Source organism: Colias philodice, chromosome 26 (assembly GCF_061535455.1).
Source record: "Colias philodice isolate Cphi_HAF_F1 chromosome 26, ilColPhil1 Martin Lab GWU primary, whole genome shotgun sequence".
NCBI lineage: Eukaryota > Metazoa > Arthropoda > Insecta > Lepidoptera > Pieridae > Colias > Colias philodice.
The window spans coordinates 6857060-6870765 of NC_143111.1; the positions used below are offsets into that span (position 1 = coordinate 6857060).

A 13706-nucleotide genomic window follows, 5' to 3' on the forward strand; every position below is an offset into this window, starting at 1 on the left:
TATTTACTGTTTAGGTACTTGTACATTGTAAAAGTTGCCCTGACCTTCATTTTATATGTACTTTGTTTATATAACGTCATCAGTAAACATTGTATTAAATCTAGTTATGTTCAATTTAAGAACAGAATTAAATAATTTTTAGAAGACTGACCGAAGCTTCAATCATTTTAAATTTTCACCGTAAATTTTAGTGCCAATAAAAATTACATATAATCTAATCTAATATCTAATTCTAATATATATTATAAAGGCGAAAGTTTGTATGGATGTTTGTTACTCTTTCACGTAAAAACTACTGAATGGATTTGAATGAAACTTTACCACAATATAGCTTATAGTTACATCAGAATAACACATAGGATAGGTTTTATCCCGGAAATCCCACGGGAACGGGAACTATGCGGGTTTTCCTTTGAAAACGCGGGCGAAGCCGCGGGCGGAAATCTAGTATTACATAAACGCTGAAAATATGACTCTGATGCAAGACAATTGAATATTTCACAGCACAATTGTATGTGTATTATTCAAACGTTGCTAGTAGGTTTGTGGAATGAATGTTGTGTGCTATAAAAATTTTAAACGACCCCAGGGCAAGGCGGACTGTTTCTACATTTTTAAACAGCGCGGCAACGGCGGGTTTTGTCTATTCTTGGACAGATCCTTTTATAGCCGCTAACAGCATGCCATAGAGCATAGACTGCTGCTCTGCGACACCATTAGTGTGCCATTAGCCTAATTGTGTTATTGTGTGTCTGTGGAAATTATAAGAACCTTAGGATTATTATAGGAAGGAATGTGATAGGTTTTGATTTAAGGACTTTCAGCGATGACATTATATAGATAAATTGTTAAATATTAAATAGGTAGGTTTAAAAATAATGAGAAGAAAAACGAAAGTTCAACGTTGTTATAACTTAAAGAAGATGGTGGTAGCTTTGTAAATACCAGTAATGACAATTATTAAGATAGATAGAGATAGTTTTATAATTGATCTGTTATTATAACGTTTATATTTTATACATACTATTGAACTCAACATAATATACATACAATAAAAAAACGGATTTCATATTATATCTCTGCAAAGACATATTTTTTTCGTTAATTACGCAGCTCGTATGAGCGAAGTAAACAACGATGTTTATACACGGGTCGTTTGCCGTTTGATACGCGATGATAATGTCGCGTTGATTATAATACAAAGTGTGCGCCCTGATGAGGCTTTGTGCTGCCAAATGTTTATGTGTGTAACTAATTTCACTGTTAACGAAGACAAATTTCAGATGGTACTGTTATTGTGTCGCTGTTGTATTAAGTTTACGTTATGTACTAGCAGCTCGTGCTGGCTCTTTTCGATTTGACTGGAAGTAAAAAAAGAAAATAAAAACACTCGTAGTTAATGTAGTATTCTGCGGGAGAAATAATTTTTCAAATTGGACCTAGCCATTTCTTGACGAACAAACGCACAAAATTGATGTACCTTATTGCGTGTGATGATAGTTATCGAAATCAATTGCGTTGTTTTTATGTGATTAGGTAACAAGTATTCACTATTCAAACATCTTAAAAACACGTGAACACATCTCATATATTTCGGTATGTAATATTTTATTTTTATTTCAAATTAAATAAAATAAACTGCTATATATTGTTCACAACTATGGTTTATCTCTACCAAATTATGTTTTTCGCGGAATTTTCGAAATAACAGGATGTTATTTTAAACAATATGTTATGTTAAAATCCATAAAAGTGAAAATATTATGTGTAAAATTTTGTTTCGTGTCTCCTCATAAAAGAAAATTTACTTACTATTTCTGTTTCTCTTATCAATTTTTTTTTTCAATCAGCTCCCGCTGGATTCACTCGAAAGCTTTACCTGTAGATCCTGAGAAACGTCACACCTTATATTATAATTTATAATACATTCTCGACATAATAAATGAATACTGTTCATTAGAAAGGAGGCGCATATCGAAATTTCGCACGGCCCAGTTATCAGCGAACCGCGGTTAACGGTGCTCCGAGCGTTGGCGGCGCAAGCGCACCAATCACACCGCCCATCCTCTGTGTCCACTCGGTTATTAATTGCTATTTCATGAGCATAGTATTGACATCCATCCAATTATTGCGATTTGCGTTATACGCAATTGGTACTGTGTTTTGTTATGGTGTGACAGTCTACGAATTAATTTAATATATTTTATGTTCGGTTCTCTTTAAGGGTGCACTCACACACATCAGTCACCGTCACGGCACGTCACCGGACCGGATTAAAAAAAAATATGTATCAATAGTTCTAGTATGACTCTGTTCCCACACGACAGTCGCCGGCACGAAATCTATCAGTGACGTCCCCGTTCAGGCACGTCAAATAATCTTTCCATACATGAATCATACTTTTATCCCCACTCACCCGGTGCCGTCACGTCTCAGTTCAGTCAGCGTCGTGCTACCGTCAATTGCTACATGTTCTCTAGCGTGACACACGTCTAATCACTCACTAACCTGATGTATGTGTTCAATGATTCAGTCAAACCGGCGACGTGACTGACGGACAACATGACGGTGACTGGTGTTTGTGGATACGTACACAAACCGTCACCGATCAGTCATCGGTGACTTGACGGTGACTGATGTGTGTGAGTGCACCCTTAAACGTGTGAAAAGTTTCATCAGTGAAATTGATGCTTTTAAATAATGAAGCCTTGTTTGTTTTGATTATGCAAATACGATTATTCCGTTATGAGCAATTAACTGTAGTCGATCATACATAATTTATGTATCTTCTATCCATGCATTTCATTTGAATTTTCAGTTAAGGTAGCAATATTCATACGGCACAAAGATGAAGTTTCGAACACAATGATCAATGTTTGTAACTTCGCAAATAATGTCATGTTGGAACTCAACATGCAGCACAAAATACAAAGTAGCTAGTAGTGGCTGCTTTGAAATATAGCCTCGTCCGACGTCCAACTTTGTCCAACTTCGGAAAAAGTAACTAAATGTTAGTCACTTCGTAAAAAGTTGCTCCGCGTTTGAAATAAACCTCGTTAGACGCCTGTCTTCGGTGGTTTGACTAGTTTGTAACCGGACTATGCCTGTACAGTGTACACCTGTGTGTGCGTGTGTGTGTTTCCCACTCGCTTTGGTGTTTTGTGGGGCATTTGTTGATACGCTATTGTGATACCTGTGCAATTTAGATACAAAGTTCGTTTTTGTGTCTCTTATTTTTGGATCTGATGGAGAATTTCGATGTATAGCTGAAGATGTATGTACTAGATGCAACGATATGTAAATACTGTTATTTGATGCTATTTTTAGATTACAAGAGTCTTTCACAATTCCTCCGCCATTCCTAACATTCCTATTCATTAGATTTGATCATTTGACCACGATAAACGCTCTTCTTTTATAACTACCAGTTGTCAACAAAATGATAGTTTTCCTCTGACTGAAAATGCAGCTCTATAATATATACCGTTATTCCTTACAAATAAACCTATTATATGAGGAGGTATGTGTGCTGCTTAATGCTTATATATCTACGTGATTAGGTTAAGCGAAAGAGCAAAACCATACTCGCACATTAATTTTTAAAAGTGGATAATGTGTGTTTTCTTTGTATTCGTACGTTTAGGGGCAATTATAATTACATTAGATACATCGATTTTTATTTGTTACATAATGACAAGGTCAAATGTAAAAGCTTTGGGTATTTTAAGTATATTATTGTACATTTAAGACTTTTTAACTATCATTTTGAATACCTATATGTATTTAATAAAGTTTCATTATCAGTGCTTTCTTTTTATGTAATTGTGATTGAATGGAGTCATAATCATAGTCATATTCCGAAAACCTAATGTGTAGCTTTTATTTCACTCTTGAATAAAGAATATATATTTTGTATGTAGGATATAATATGTATTTGGAAGGAAGAGTTGATACTCATATGAAATAGTCCGTAATGTTAACCATAAAGAGTAGAGTGGTAGTTCTAAGTGAATATTACATAGAGAGCTTCGTAAGAGCTCCGACCGATCCTTTTATCCATATACATATGTACTTATATGTACTTACATATAGGTATATAAAATTCGCGTGTCACAGAGTTTGTATCGAAAATCCTTCGAAGTAACTTGACCGAAGTCGTCGTAAGTCGTAAACTATTTTTTATACCCCTAAGAGCACCCTTATCAGTCCTGACAGAACAATCTTTGTCAGGTCAGCTTGTTACTAATACTATAAATATTTATTTATGTTTGACGAGATTAATCAGGTGCAAAGTATAGACTATAGATAATTATAGAGCAATCCACGCGTGTAATATGGTAATTAATTTGTTTGTCGAAACTGGAATATTTCATGATTCTGTTATCACTCATAAATATGTAAAAACAAGCTGAGAGCTTCTCGATGTTCTAATGTATTTTTTTTCTTATTGGTATATAGTTTTATATTTGTTTTTGATAAGCTTGGAGTGGACACTTATTATTTTATTAATTTTGGTAATACATATATTACATTATAAACATTTGAAATGAAATCGCCGGCTATTTAAAGTGCAAGTTTTATTAAAAATACATAGTATGTACATGTATAAATTATAATCATTTTAAATAAGATATCCGGTTTTCATGGTGCAAGTTTTATTTAAAATAGAAGGTTTTAAATGTCTGTATTCATATAATATCTAGATGTAAATTAATTTTGAAATTTCCGTTCTTCCAACTTTTTAACGTTCATGTGAAATATCATTCAATTCTATTCAATGGTTTAAACGTAGAAAATAGACGCCTGTCCAATAGACCAATAGCAATCAAAAACTACTAAGGCAAATACTTACCTACGTAGAAAATAAGGCAAATAAAAAAAACTGAATGTTATAATGTTGTGTGTATGTTTGTTAACAGGAAAAGTGGTGGAGCGAGGTCGGTGGTCGGTGGCCGCCGGGCGTGCCGAGCCGCGCGTGCGATGCCCAGCGGCGCTCGCCCGTGCCGCCCGCCCAGCCCGCACCGCCAGCACACTGCAGCACGCGCTGTTGCGATAACACGTCAGTATACCGTCGAGGTTCGTTCCGCAGTGGCGAGTGGTCTGCGTCACTGCTATACTGCCGCACGACTTGTCACCTCGTCATCGGATCTCATGCTTGTTTGTGTTCCATGTTCGATAGGGAGCTTCTGGGTATGCGTCAAGGGTATAAGTAAAAGTGTAGATAGGTTTACAACAATCGATCTACAAAAGACGTCAAAGTGAGATGCCATGATTCAACTTTCGTGAGTGATAGAGAGCCAACTGAAGGAAATTATGGCTAATTAAGTAATTAGTCAGTAGCCACATTTCGACGTACCATTTCCAAAAAGCTAATAACCTATCTATACTTTTTTACTTAGGTATCATATCATTGGCCAAGGAGAGGTGGTTGAAAGCGGGAGCGACCTTGACTACGCCAATCAGACAATAGAGAAGTTTTTCTATTGTCTTTATAATTGCAAATGTTTATCAATATAAACAAATTCATGATTATGGTTACATTGATGAACAGACAAATGACTCCATGGGTCTCAATAATTCATGCTTTGCTCAAGCAATGTTACACAGCTTTAATTACATCGTATCTACCACCATTTGTTACCCGCTCTCGCTCCCGCCTTCATTATGACCACTCTCCACAGTATAATAAATAACAGGACACAAACATCTCTTCTTCCATAATTCTGGACAACGCAAGCTTTCGATGTTTCATTATTCTACTTCATACAGCACATTCTCATCGACTCTTGTCTTTCATAACCATTTCAATGTGTTATTTCTGTGTATAACGTATGCTTTATCAAAATAACTGTACTTCAGTATTTATTACCGTATTACAGTCTTTTTTTGTAAAGTAGCTGTATATTTGCTTCAAAATATTGTTTCAATGACAATAGGTACAAGTTTTTACACAATTTGTAGTACTCAAATTAATTTCCTCATAAATATTTCCACTGTAAAACAATTACATTTCGAACAAATATCCTGTTCAAATAACTTGGGAAAATCCGCGACCAATCAACAATAGAATTATTCTACGTCTTATTTGCCTGTTTTTAAAATCAAGATCGCGCAAAATTGTGGTGTTATTAGTCACTAATCAACAGCAGTTTATGCAAAGTATGTTTGTTTCATCATCAATGTCAATACACAATCCGTTAGACTGAATGAGATGAAATTTAATATGTACATAATTACATATGTATAAGGGAACAACCGAAGACGTTGAAAAATGCTAGTACATCGATATACATATATGTATATATCTATTGTCCTTCGCCAAATATTTATAAATGTTGATACGAACAAAAAGCGCTTATCTCAGCTCGATAACGGTAAACTGCTATCTTAACAGCTATGGCCATTTATGATGCCCTGGTACCGTTTTTTTGTTTTGCTTAAACCTTTGCCAAAAATCTTTACTATTACCGACGCACAAAAAAAGATCAAGGAAGTTAATTCTTTCTATTAGTTTGAGCTTCACCCAGAGAGTATTTAAAAAAAATAATGTTTATATGTAGAACTAGCAAAAGATAAAATTATGCGAAATATTGAAAAACTATAGGTTTGTTATATAATTTATGTTATTATACGTCTTCCGCATTATTGATACGCCTTTATCAGGTCACGTAGTCGAATGATAGATTTTTTTATTAAGATTAATTATTACAGTAGAAAGTTACAAAAACATTAATTTAATTACATCGCGTCAATGTTGTCGATATACATCGGTCTTGTATCAAGGGCGCCATAGGTCATTTATGAAATAAACAGAGTCGAGTACACTGCAATAACGTAAATAAATAAACTTTCCCCCGAGTAAATTCACCCTTTATTATTTGTTTCAAGATTTCCAACCGTTCCATACTAACATTGTTCGCTCACGTTTCGAATCGCAAATAAATACGTAGCTAGTACTACTTATACTACACAACAAGTGACCGTACGCGGTATCACAATGGGCGAAACGTCAAACAATCACATTCCCACAGTTAGCTAGAATTGGTATTATTATTATTACTACGCACAATGTACGGAATTCGGGGCTCGCAGCGACCCCTAGCTACCTGAACCCCCACCACGCACCCCCGGCGCTACCCGCCGTCATTCCAACCCCAAGCGGCTACGATGCGCTTGCGCCGGCTGAAGCGATTCACGTGCAAATTTAAAATGTTCCGTTAGTTTTGTATGTAAAGTGCATAGTGTAAAGTGTAAAATAGTGTAGATAGTGGTTTGTGCAAAATGGATCTCTCCGTACCTAGGATTAAGTTTGAAGCCGAGGATTTCTATGAGGAGGAGTTTGATTTTGAAGAGCTGTAAGTTTGTTATTCGCTGATTGCAGTAGATTTGTCTAGAACTAACGCACGCCCGGTTGGCTCTATGAAGATCGTAAATCTCAAAATTAAAAGTATAAAACTTTAGTGACTTTTTTTAAACGATAAACGTGAAACGTTTTACAATATGTCTATACCTCTTGAACTAACTGTGTTTTAAACAAACAGCTATAATATTAAAACCAATACCATGTCACATAAAATTCTTTGAATGGTTAAAAAGCGATAAATGTCTTTATTTCGAGCGTTTTATTATGTTATACCGATTTACATAATTATACCAATGCCCTGATAATAAAATTTTATATTTACTTTATTAATGAGATAATATGGACGTGATGTTATGTCTAAATGTGTTTGTTTCCGTATACACGTAGAATCGAAATACATAAAAAATTGGCTATTGATGTTCAATTTAAAGTATTTATCAGGAAATATATCAATACGATGTATTAACATGTTTTTTTTAATGTAAATACTGAGATATAAAAATCCATTACGATGTTATCTTATAACATAATATAATTAAAGTTAATTCCCGTTTTGTCTTGAAAATTTCTGTAAATTATTTATTAGCTCGTTAGAGAAAATAGAATAAGTATAATCTTCTTAGCATCTAAGAAGCTTTTCTTAATACAATGGCTTTTAATTATAAAGCTTTTCAAACAATGTATTGGAATATTCCTCTATAAATAAGAAAGTGATGTCTATTGCACGCCTCCTAAAATGTCTTTATGTATCATACATTGCACTTGAAAGATAATACATACACACACATATTAAGAAAAAACACTATTTTTAGAGCGAGCGCGCACGAGCAACTTTGTCTCCGCAACTGTTTTGTCTCTCCCATCAATTTGTAAGGGGAGTTGCGTCGCTACGTGCGCGCACTTTCATACTAGCCCATGGGTGGAGAGACAAAATAGTTGCGGAGACAAAGTTGCTCGTGCGCGCTCGCTCTTAACGTTCATGATATTTTTGATGACATTTTTGTTATTTAAACTAGTTAAAAAACAGTTTAAAAAAGTTCTGTCTTGGACGTCCGTGTGTCTGTGCGGATCCTTTTTCTTGTTAACACGATAGCGACCGAAATACTTTACTAATCGAGTCTTTTTTTTTCTCTTACGCTTGAGTATGCTCAGGAATAGAACCCTTTCATTTTTCAGGGTCTGATTCGATGTGGTTTAATTGTTATTAAATAAACAAAAATAATAATTAATAAATATTTATTAAAAAAAATTATGAGGCGTGCACTTTTGGATTTTCCAAATTATTTTTAAATTTATAACATTTTTAATTTCGAAACTTTATAGAACTTAATAAATGTTCCTTTGCTTTCATAGAAGTAAATCGTAAATTAGCAAAAAGGTCTGTACCCTCGTTATTTAGCTATACATTCGTTAGACCGCGAAAAAATAAAAATATGTTTTATGTATGTTGGTACTATGTACAAGTTCTGAAGAATCCCATTGAAGCAAAACTGTTGGGAGGCGCGCGAACAAAAAGCGAGCTCATCAAAGTTTTTCAACTCATCAGATCGGAGCTGAGCGCACACGGCGCGGGATCACTTGATCCCAATTCCCTATCCAATCTCAGTGTTGTGAACACGTAATACCGACTCGAAAACTTTCCTGTTTTAGCTCTTCGCTGACGAATTACCCGCTGACGGCTGTAGTTCGCTTGTAATACGCAGTTCGACTAATACCTAATTTCTAACTTGTAAGTTGTGCAAAACATTCGAGTTATGATTAATTTACGTAGTGCCAGCAGATTGGTTAGACGAATTGGACAGATTCGAAATATTAAGCGCGGATTCTCATTTATAAATATGTATAGGATAAAAGACGGTCTGGTCACTGGTGCCTGTTTGATGTTGATAGTGTCGAACGCTCTATGTAAAAAGGTTCACTTAGTATTTGTTTTAATTGTACTATACAAATAAAATTTCAAAGTTATCCACGTATTAGTGTTATGGGATTTTACTAACAACAGATCTTGCTAAAACAACTGTCGAAACATCATTAAATATCACGGCATATAACACAGATCTTGCTAAATGTGGAAACATCACGACTTTTTACGAATTATAACACAAGGGTTATTCCTTTCGACTGTAGTGTGGGAGATAGCAGAAGCAGGCGCGAGGCGGTGGCGGCCAGTGGCGTGGGCGCGGTCGCGGCCGGCACGGGCGCTGTCACGGGCGCGGGCACTATCACGGTCACGGGCGCGCGGCACAAGGGCGGCACGCACGGCGGCACGACGACGGCGCACAGCAAGCAACTCGCGGCGGGCGGGGCCAACCACCCGGCCCAGCCGCAAGGTAACAAACGTATGATCAACCAATTGTTGTTACCTCCTTTTGATTAGTGTAGATTTTGTTTAAGAGTAGAGTACGTTCGTCGTTTTTTGTTTATTGGTGTGTAAGTTGAAGCTTGGAGAATTTTGAGATCGATTCGTAAAAATACCTCTCGCATGAGGAACAATAAATTCAGATGATCACACACAATATTTAATAGCCATGATCTTTCATGTTGTCAAAGCAAGATGTGCTATAAATTTCAGAAACGTTTAGTTTACTAGTAGAAATAAATAGCTACTATTCCTTGTGATAGAATAGAGATAATTATAAACTTTCAATATTGACCTTTAGGCTTCAACTTACAGACCTGAATATATCATACAAATGCTCAATGTAAATAGCTATAACTCATAGCTGTAATTATAAATTACAAGCTTGTTTCACTCGACATATATCGTTTACATTTCTATTCAATTGAACTGATTACGCACTGAATGATAAATGTAAATAAATTATTCAAACATCTATGACTATAAAATAAATGACGAATGTACTCCAATTAATTTATATTACAATACGATTACTGATTTAAATAGCTCTATAGTATTTAAAACACGCTGCATCTTATTTTTTTTGCTCGAATAATTAGCTTCATTTATGTTTAATGTGAAACTTCTTTAGGCGCGTTGAGTGTAAAATTTGAAAGCCGCGTCATGACAATACCGTCGCGTCATGGAACTAAGACGATGATTTTGGTAGGTATCTTTGAATCTTGCCAAAGATGTGCTCGGCACACACGCTCTTTTTTTGTTAGTTTACTTTTTGATGTCATTCAACATTGATTAGTAGATGATTATTAATACAATAATACCTATTCTCTAAAGGGAAGTATTTAAAGGTAAGATGCACGCGTAATAATATATAACTGTACAAAACTTCAACCATTCTACGAGGAGGTAACAGCTGTCTTCAACGGATGATATGAACCACCATCGTGTAGTCTGTTTGAAATTTTATGCACTGCCCTGGTTATTGGGAATTGGGATACTAATTTCGGAATCATTAATAATTAATAATCTTTCTCATTATTTTATTTCGATTTCTTGGCTTGAGATCGTTTTATCCGCAGCTTATAGGACTTTGAAAATAAATTTTGTTCAACCATTGTTATGGTACATCATGTTTTTCTGTTCATAGAACAGTTTAAATATATTCAAACACTTATATGCGTCACTAATGACTCCGAATTTTAACAATACATAAAGCAAATGAGCGTCATTACGTTATTTTTAAAATATTACGATCGTTAGTGTTCTTAACAAATTACGCGTAATTTGGATACCTAATTAATAGAACTGCATTTGTTTTTGCATTTTTCGGAAGTAATTTAATCTACTCTCATTATAATAAATAATAATTAATTTATGATGTTTGTGGAACTTTAATGACGTTCATTTGACTCTATTTATGCATGCATTCTTGTAATTATGACCGCAATTACGAATATTATTTTACATACCTATATGAAATTACGAATTTTACCATTTACTCGAACATAATTTTTTATATCTTTTGAAATTACTAGGTACTTAAACTTTGTTTATCTTAAACTTCGTGTTTCTATTATTAAGTTAGAGCGTATACGCACTATGCGTATGCGGGTAGCCGCATTGCGGGTAGCCGTCCGGCTGACCGCAAGCACAATTATGTACGTAATATTCATTTCTATGCGCACTGTGCGGTCTGCGGTAGCCGCATCGCAGTGCGCATAGAAATGAATATTACGTACATAATTGTGCTTGCGGTCAGCCGGACGGCTACCCGCATAGTGCGTATACGCTCTTAGAGAAAAATTTTTTACTTGTTCACTAACATATAGCATGAAGATGTATTATACTGTAGAACTACATTTACATGTGACATAGTATAAATTCTAAACGATGATCTGAATATTATCTGTATAATGAATATTATCCTAAATGGTATGGAATTCTACATAATATATCTATTGATTTTAGCATGACATTAGCAAAATAATACCCTTCAAATAATGATATTTTGTCAATATTTCGACGTATATTTATATTGTTATTTGCACGCTGCGCACGCGCAGGCTCCGGCTGCGGCGGCGATGGGGACTACCAGCTGGTGCAGCACGAGGTGCTCTACTCCTCGTCCAATCGGTGAGTTTTGTACTGTTTTGTAGTAGAATAGTTTTTTTTAATTGAGTTGTATTAGTGTAATTAATTGGGTAGCCCTAGGAGAACTGAAGGCCATTCATTTGTTACGTATAGGATTAATTTGGTTGATTTTAATGAATTGAGAATTAATGCCTATTTAAAAGATTTGAAACGCAAAATGCGTGTCAATTCAAATTTAATTACAAAATTACATCGATTGGGTGTGCAAATATTAAAATTTTTAAAAATATTAAAATAGAAAACAAATTATTCTAATTAATTTAATGTACACACAATAACACACGCGTCTTGTTATGGCTAAGAACTCTTCTAAGATATTCGAAAGATAGTTTGAGGTTTAAATCATTTCCAAGTTGTTACTACGTATATTTTAATTTTATTATTTTTTCTATAACTTCAACCCCAAAAATTGAAAATCTATAAGGTAACAAAAAAGTTCCCTTGTATATTTATTTCTTACAGCAAATCTTTCTTCAAATTGACTCGTGGTTAGTTGGATATTGGTTAATAAAACATTCATAGATAAAACATTGGTAAATAGTTGGTTTATTTAAATAATTTAAATTGAACCACGGTCGTGTTCGTTAAATAATATTGAGCAACATCGTATCGGATAGTATTGCGTATGCATTAATTCGTTAAATATTTATACAGCCCGCCCACTTTTAACCCACATAATATTATTTTGTTGTTTGCTTTTTTACCTTTAATTTGTATTGAGATGAGGTCTGAATCGTTGTGCCGGATAATTTATAACAAGTTTGTGGACACAAAACGATGCTATTTGTTAATCGATGTTACTTAATGTCTAAAATAAGGATATGAGTAAAGTACATTTTATATTTGCTGTTAATTTAAAATTTACAATTATCTAAAATCTACTACAAGAAAAATAACATTTTTACCATTTCACCAGATTGTAATTAATGTCATGGTTCCTAAAAGTTCAGATTGTTATAGGGCGACTTCTATTAAACAACCATGTACCTCGTATGTATTTAATATAGATATGTTTAAGTTTTCATTTCATTTGCAGTTATACTATGTTTTCCATTATTAATATTGATTATTTGGCATTACAGGTACGAGGTGTTGGAGTTCCTCGGTCGCGGTACGTTTGGTCAGGTGGTAAAGTGCTGGAAGAAGGGCACCAACGAGATAGTCGCCATCAAGATCCTCAAGAACCACCCCAGCTATGCCAGGCAGGGGCAGATTGAGGTGAATAATAATAATAGAAAACTTAAATAAGTATTGTGGGTAAACTTTTAACTTTAGGATGTGATCTTTATGAATACATTTTTTTACCACTACTTGTGAATCGGCAAGAGATTTGTTACAAGAAAAATTAAAGTCGGAGACGTGATTTTCCAGAACCAAATAGTGCTCAATGCAGAGTAAGAAGTTCATATAACGCAAGACAGTAGCTACGAGTACTTATATGGCTAATGATAATACGATTTATTGAATGATATAAATCTCAAAAAGTGCATAGATATAACTTTGAAATGTTTTGTTAGATACAATGTAAAAATATCATATTATATAAAAAAAAAATATGGAAGCATAGAGCTTGATTTATGTAGTTTCTATCTCGTCTTCACAGACAATCCTCTGAACCGAATTTAGACCAATATCGCAAACAATTTCACGATACATTCACCAATGCGGACGGACTAATTTAATGCACGAAAGAAAATTGTTTATCTTTGCAAGCAAAACAATTTTTCGACTCGACGCCCGCACCTAAGGATTGACTATACACTCATACAGTCTGCTTTTCTAGAACGGTTTTGTAAATAATAGCTATATGATCGTCGTTTTCGCCGCCATCAT

At 34.6% G+C, this 13706-nt stretch overlaps 1 protein-coding gene across 9 annotated transcripts in view; it reads left to right on the forward strand.

Annotated features, from left to right (window-relative positions):
- The window catches only part of Hipk (Homeodomain interacting protein kinase), a 116174-nt gene that overhangs the window by 84151 nt on the left and 18317 nt on the right, over nucleotides 1-13706 (forward strand). For 8 of the 9 annotated variants that reach the window (XR_016317762.1, XM_089711436.1, XM_089711440.1 and 5 more), the window contains exons 3-6: nucleotides 4920-5059; nucleotides 9491-9702; nucleotides 11786-11855; nucleotides 12956-13091. Coding sequence is in view for 8 of the 9 variants with exons in the window: in XM_089711436.1 (XP_089567562.1) it covers nucleotides 4920-5059; nucleotides 9491-9702; nucleotides 11786-11855; nucleotides 12956-13091 (558 nt within the window). In the remaining variant the exon portion in view is untranslated. The remainder of the gene's footprint in view (nucleotides 1-4919; nucleotides 5060-9490; nucleotides 9703-11785; nucleotides 11856-12955; nucleotides 13092-13706) is intronic. The other variant, XM_089711442.1, reaches the window with a different exon arrangement.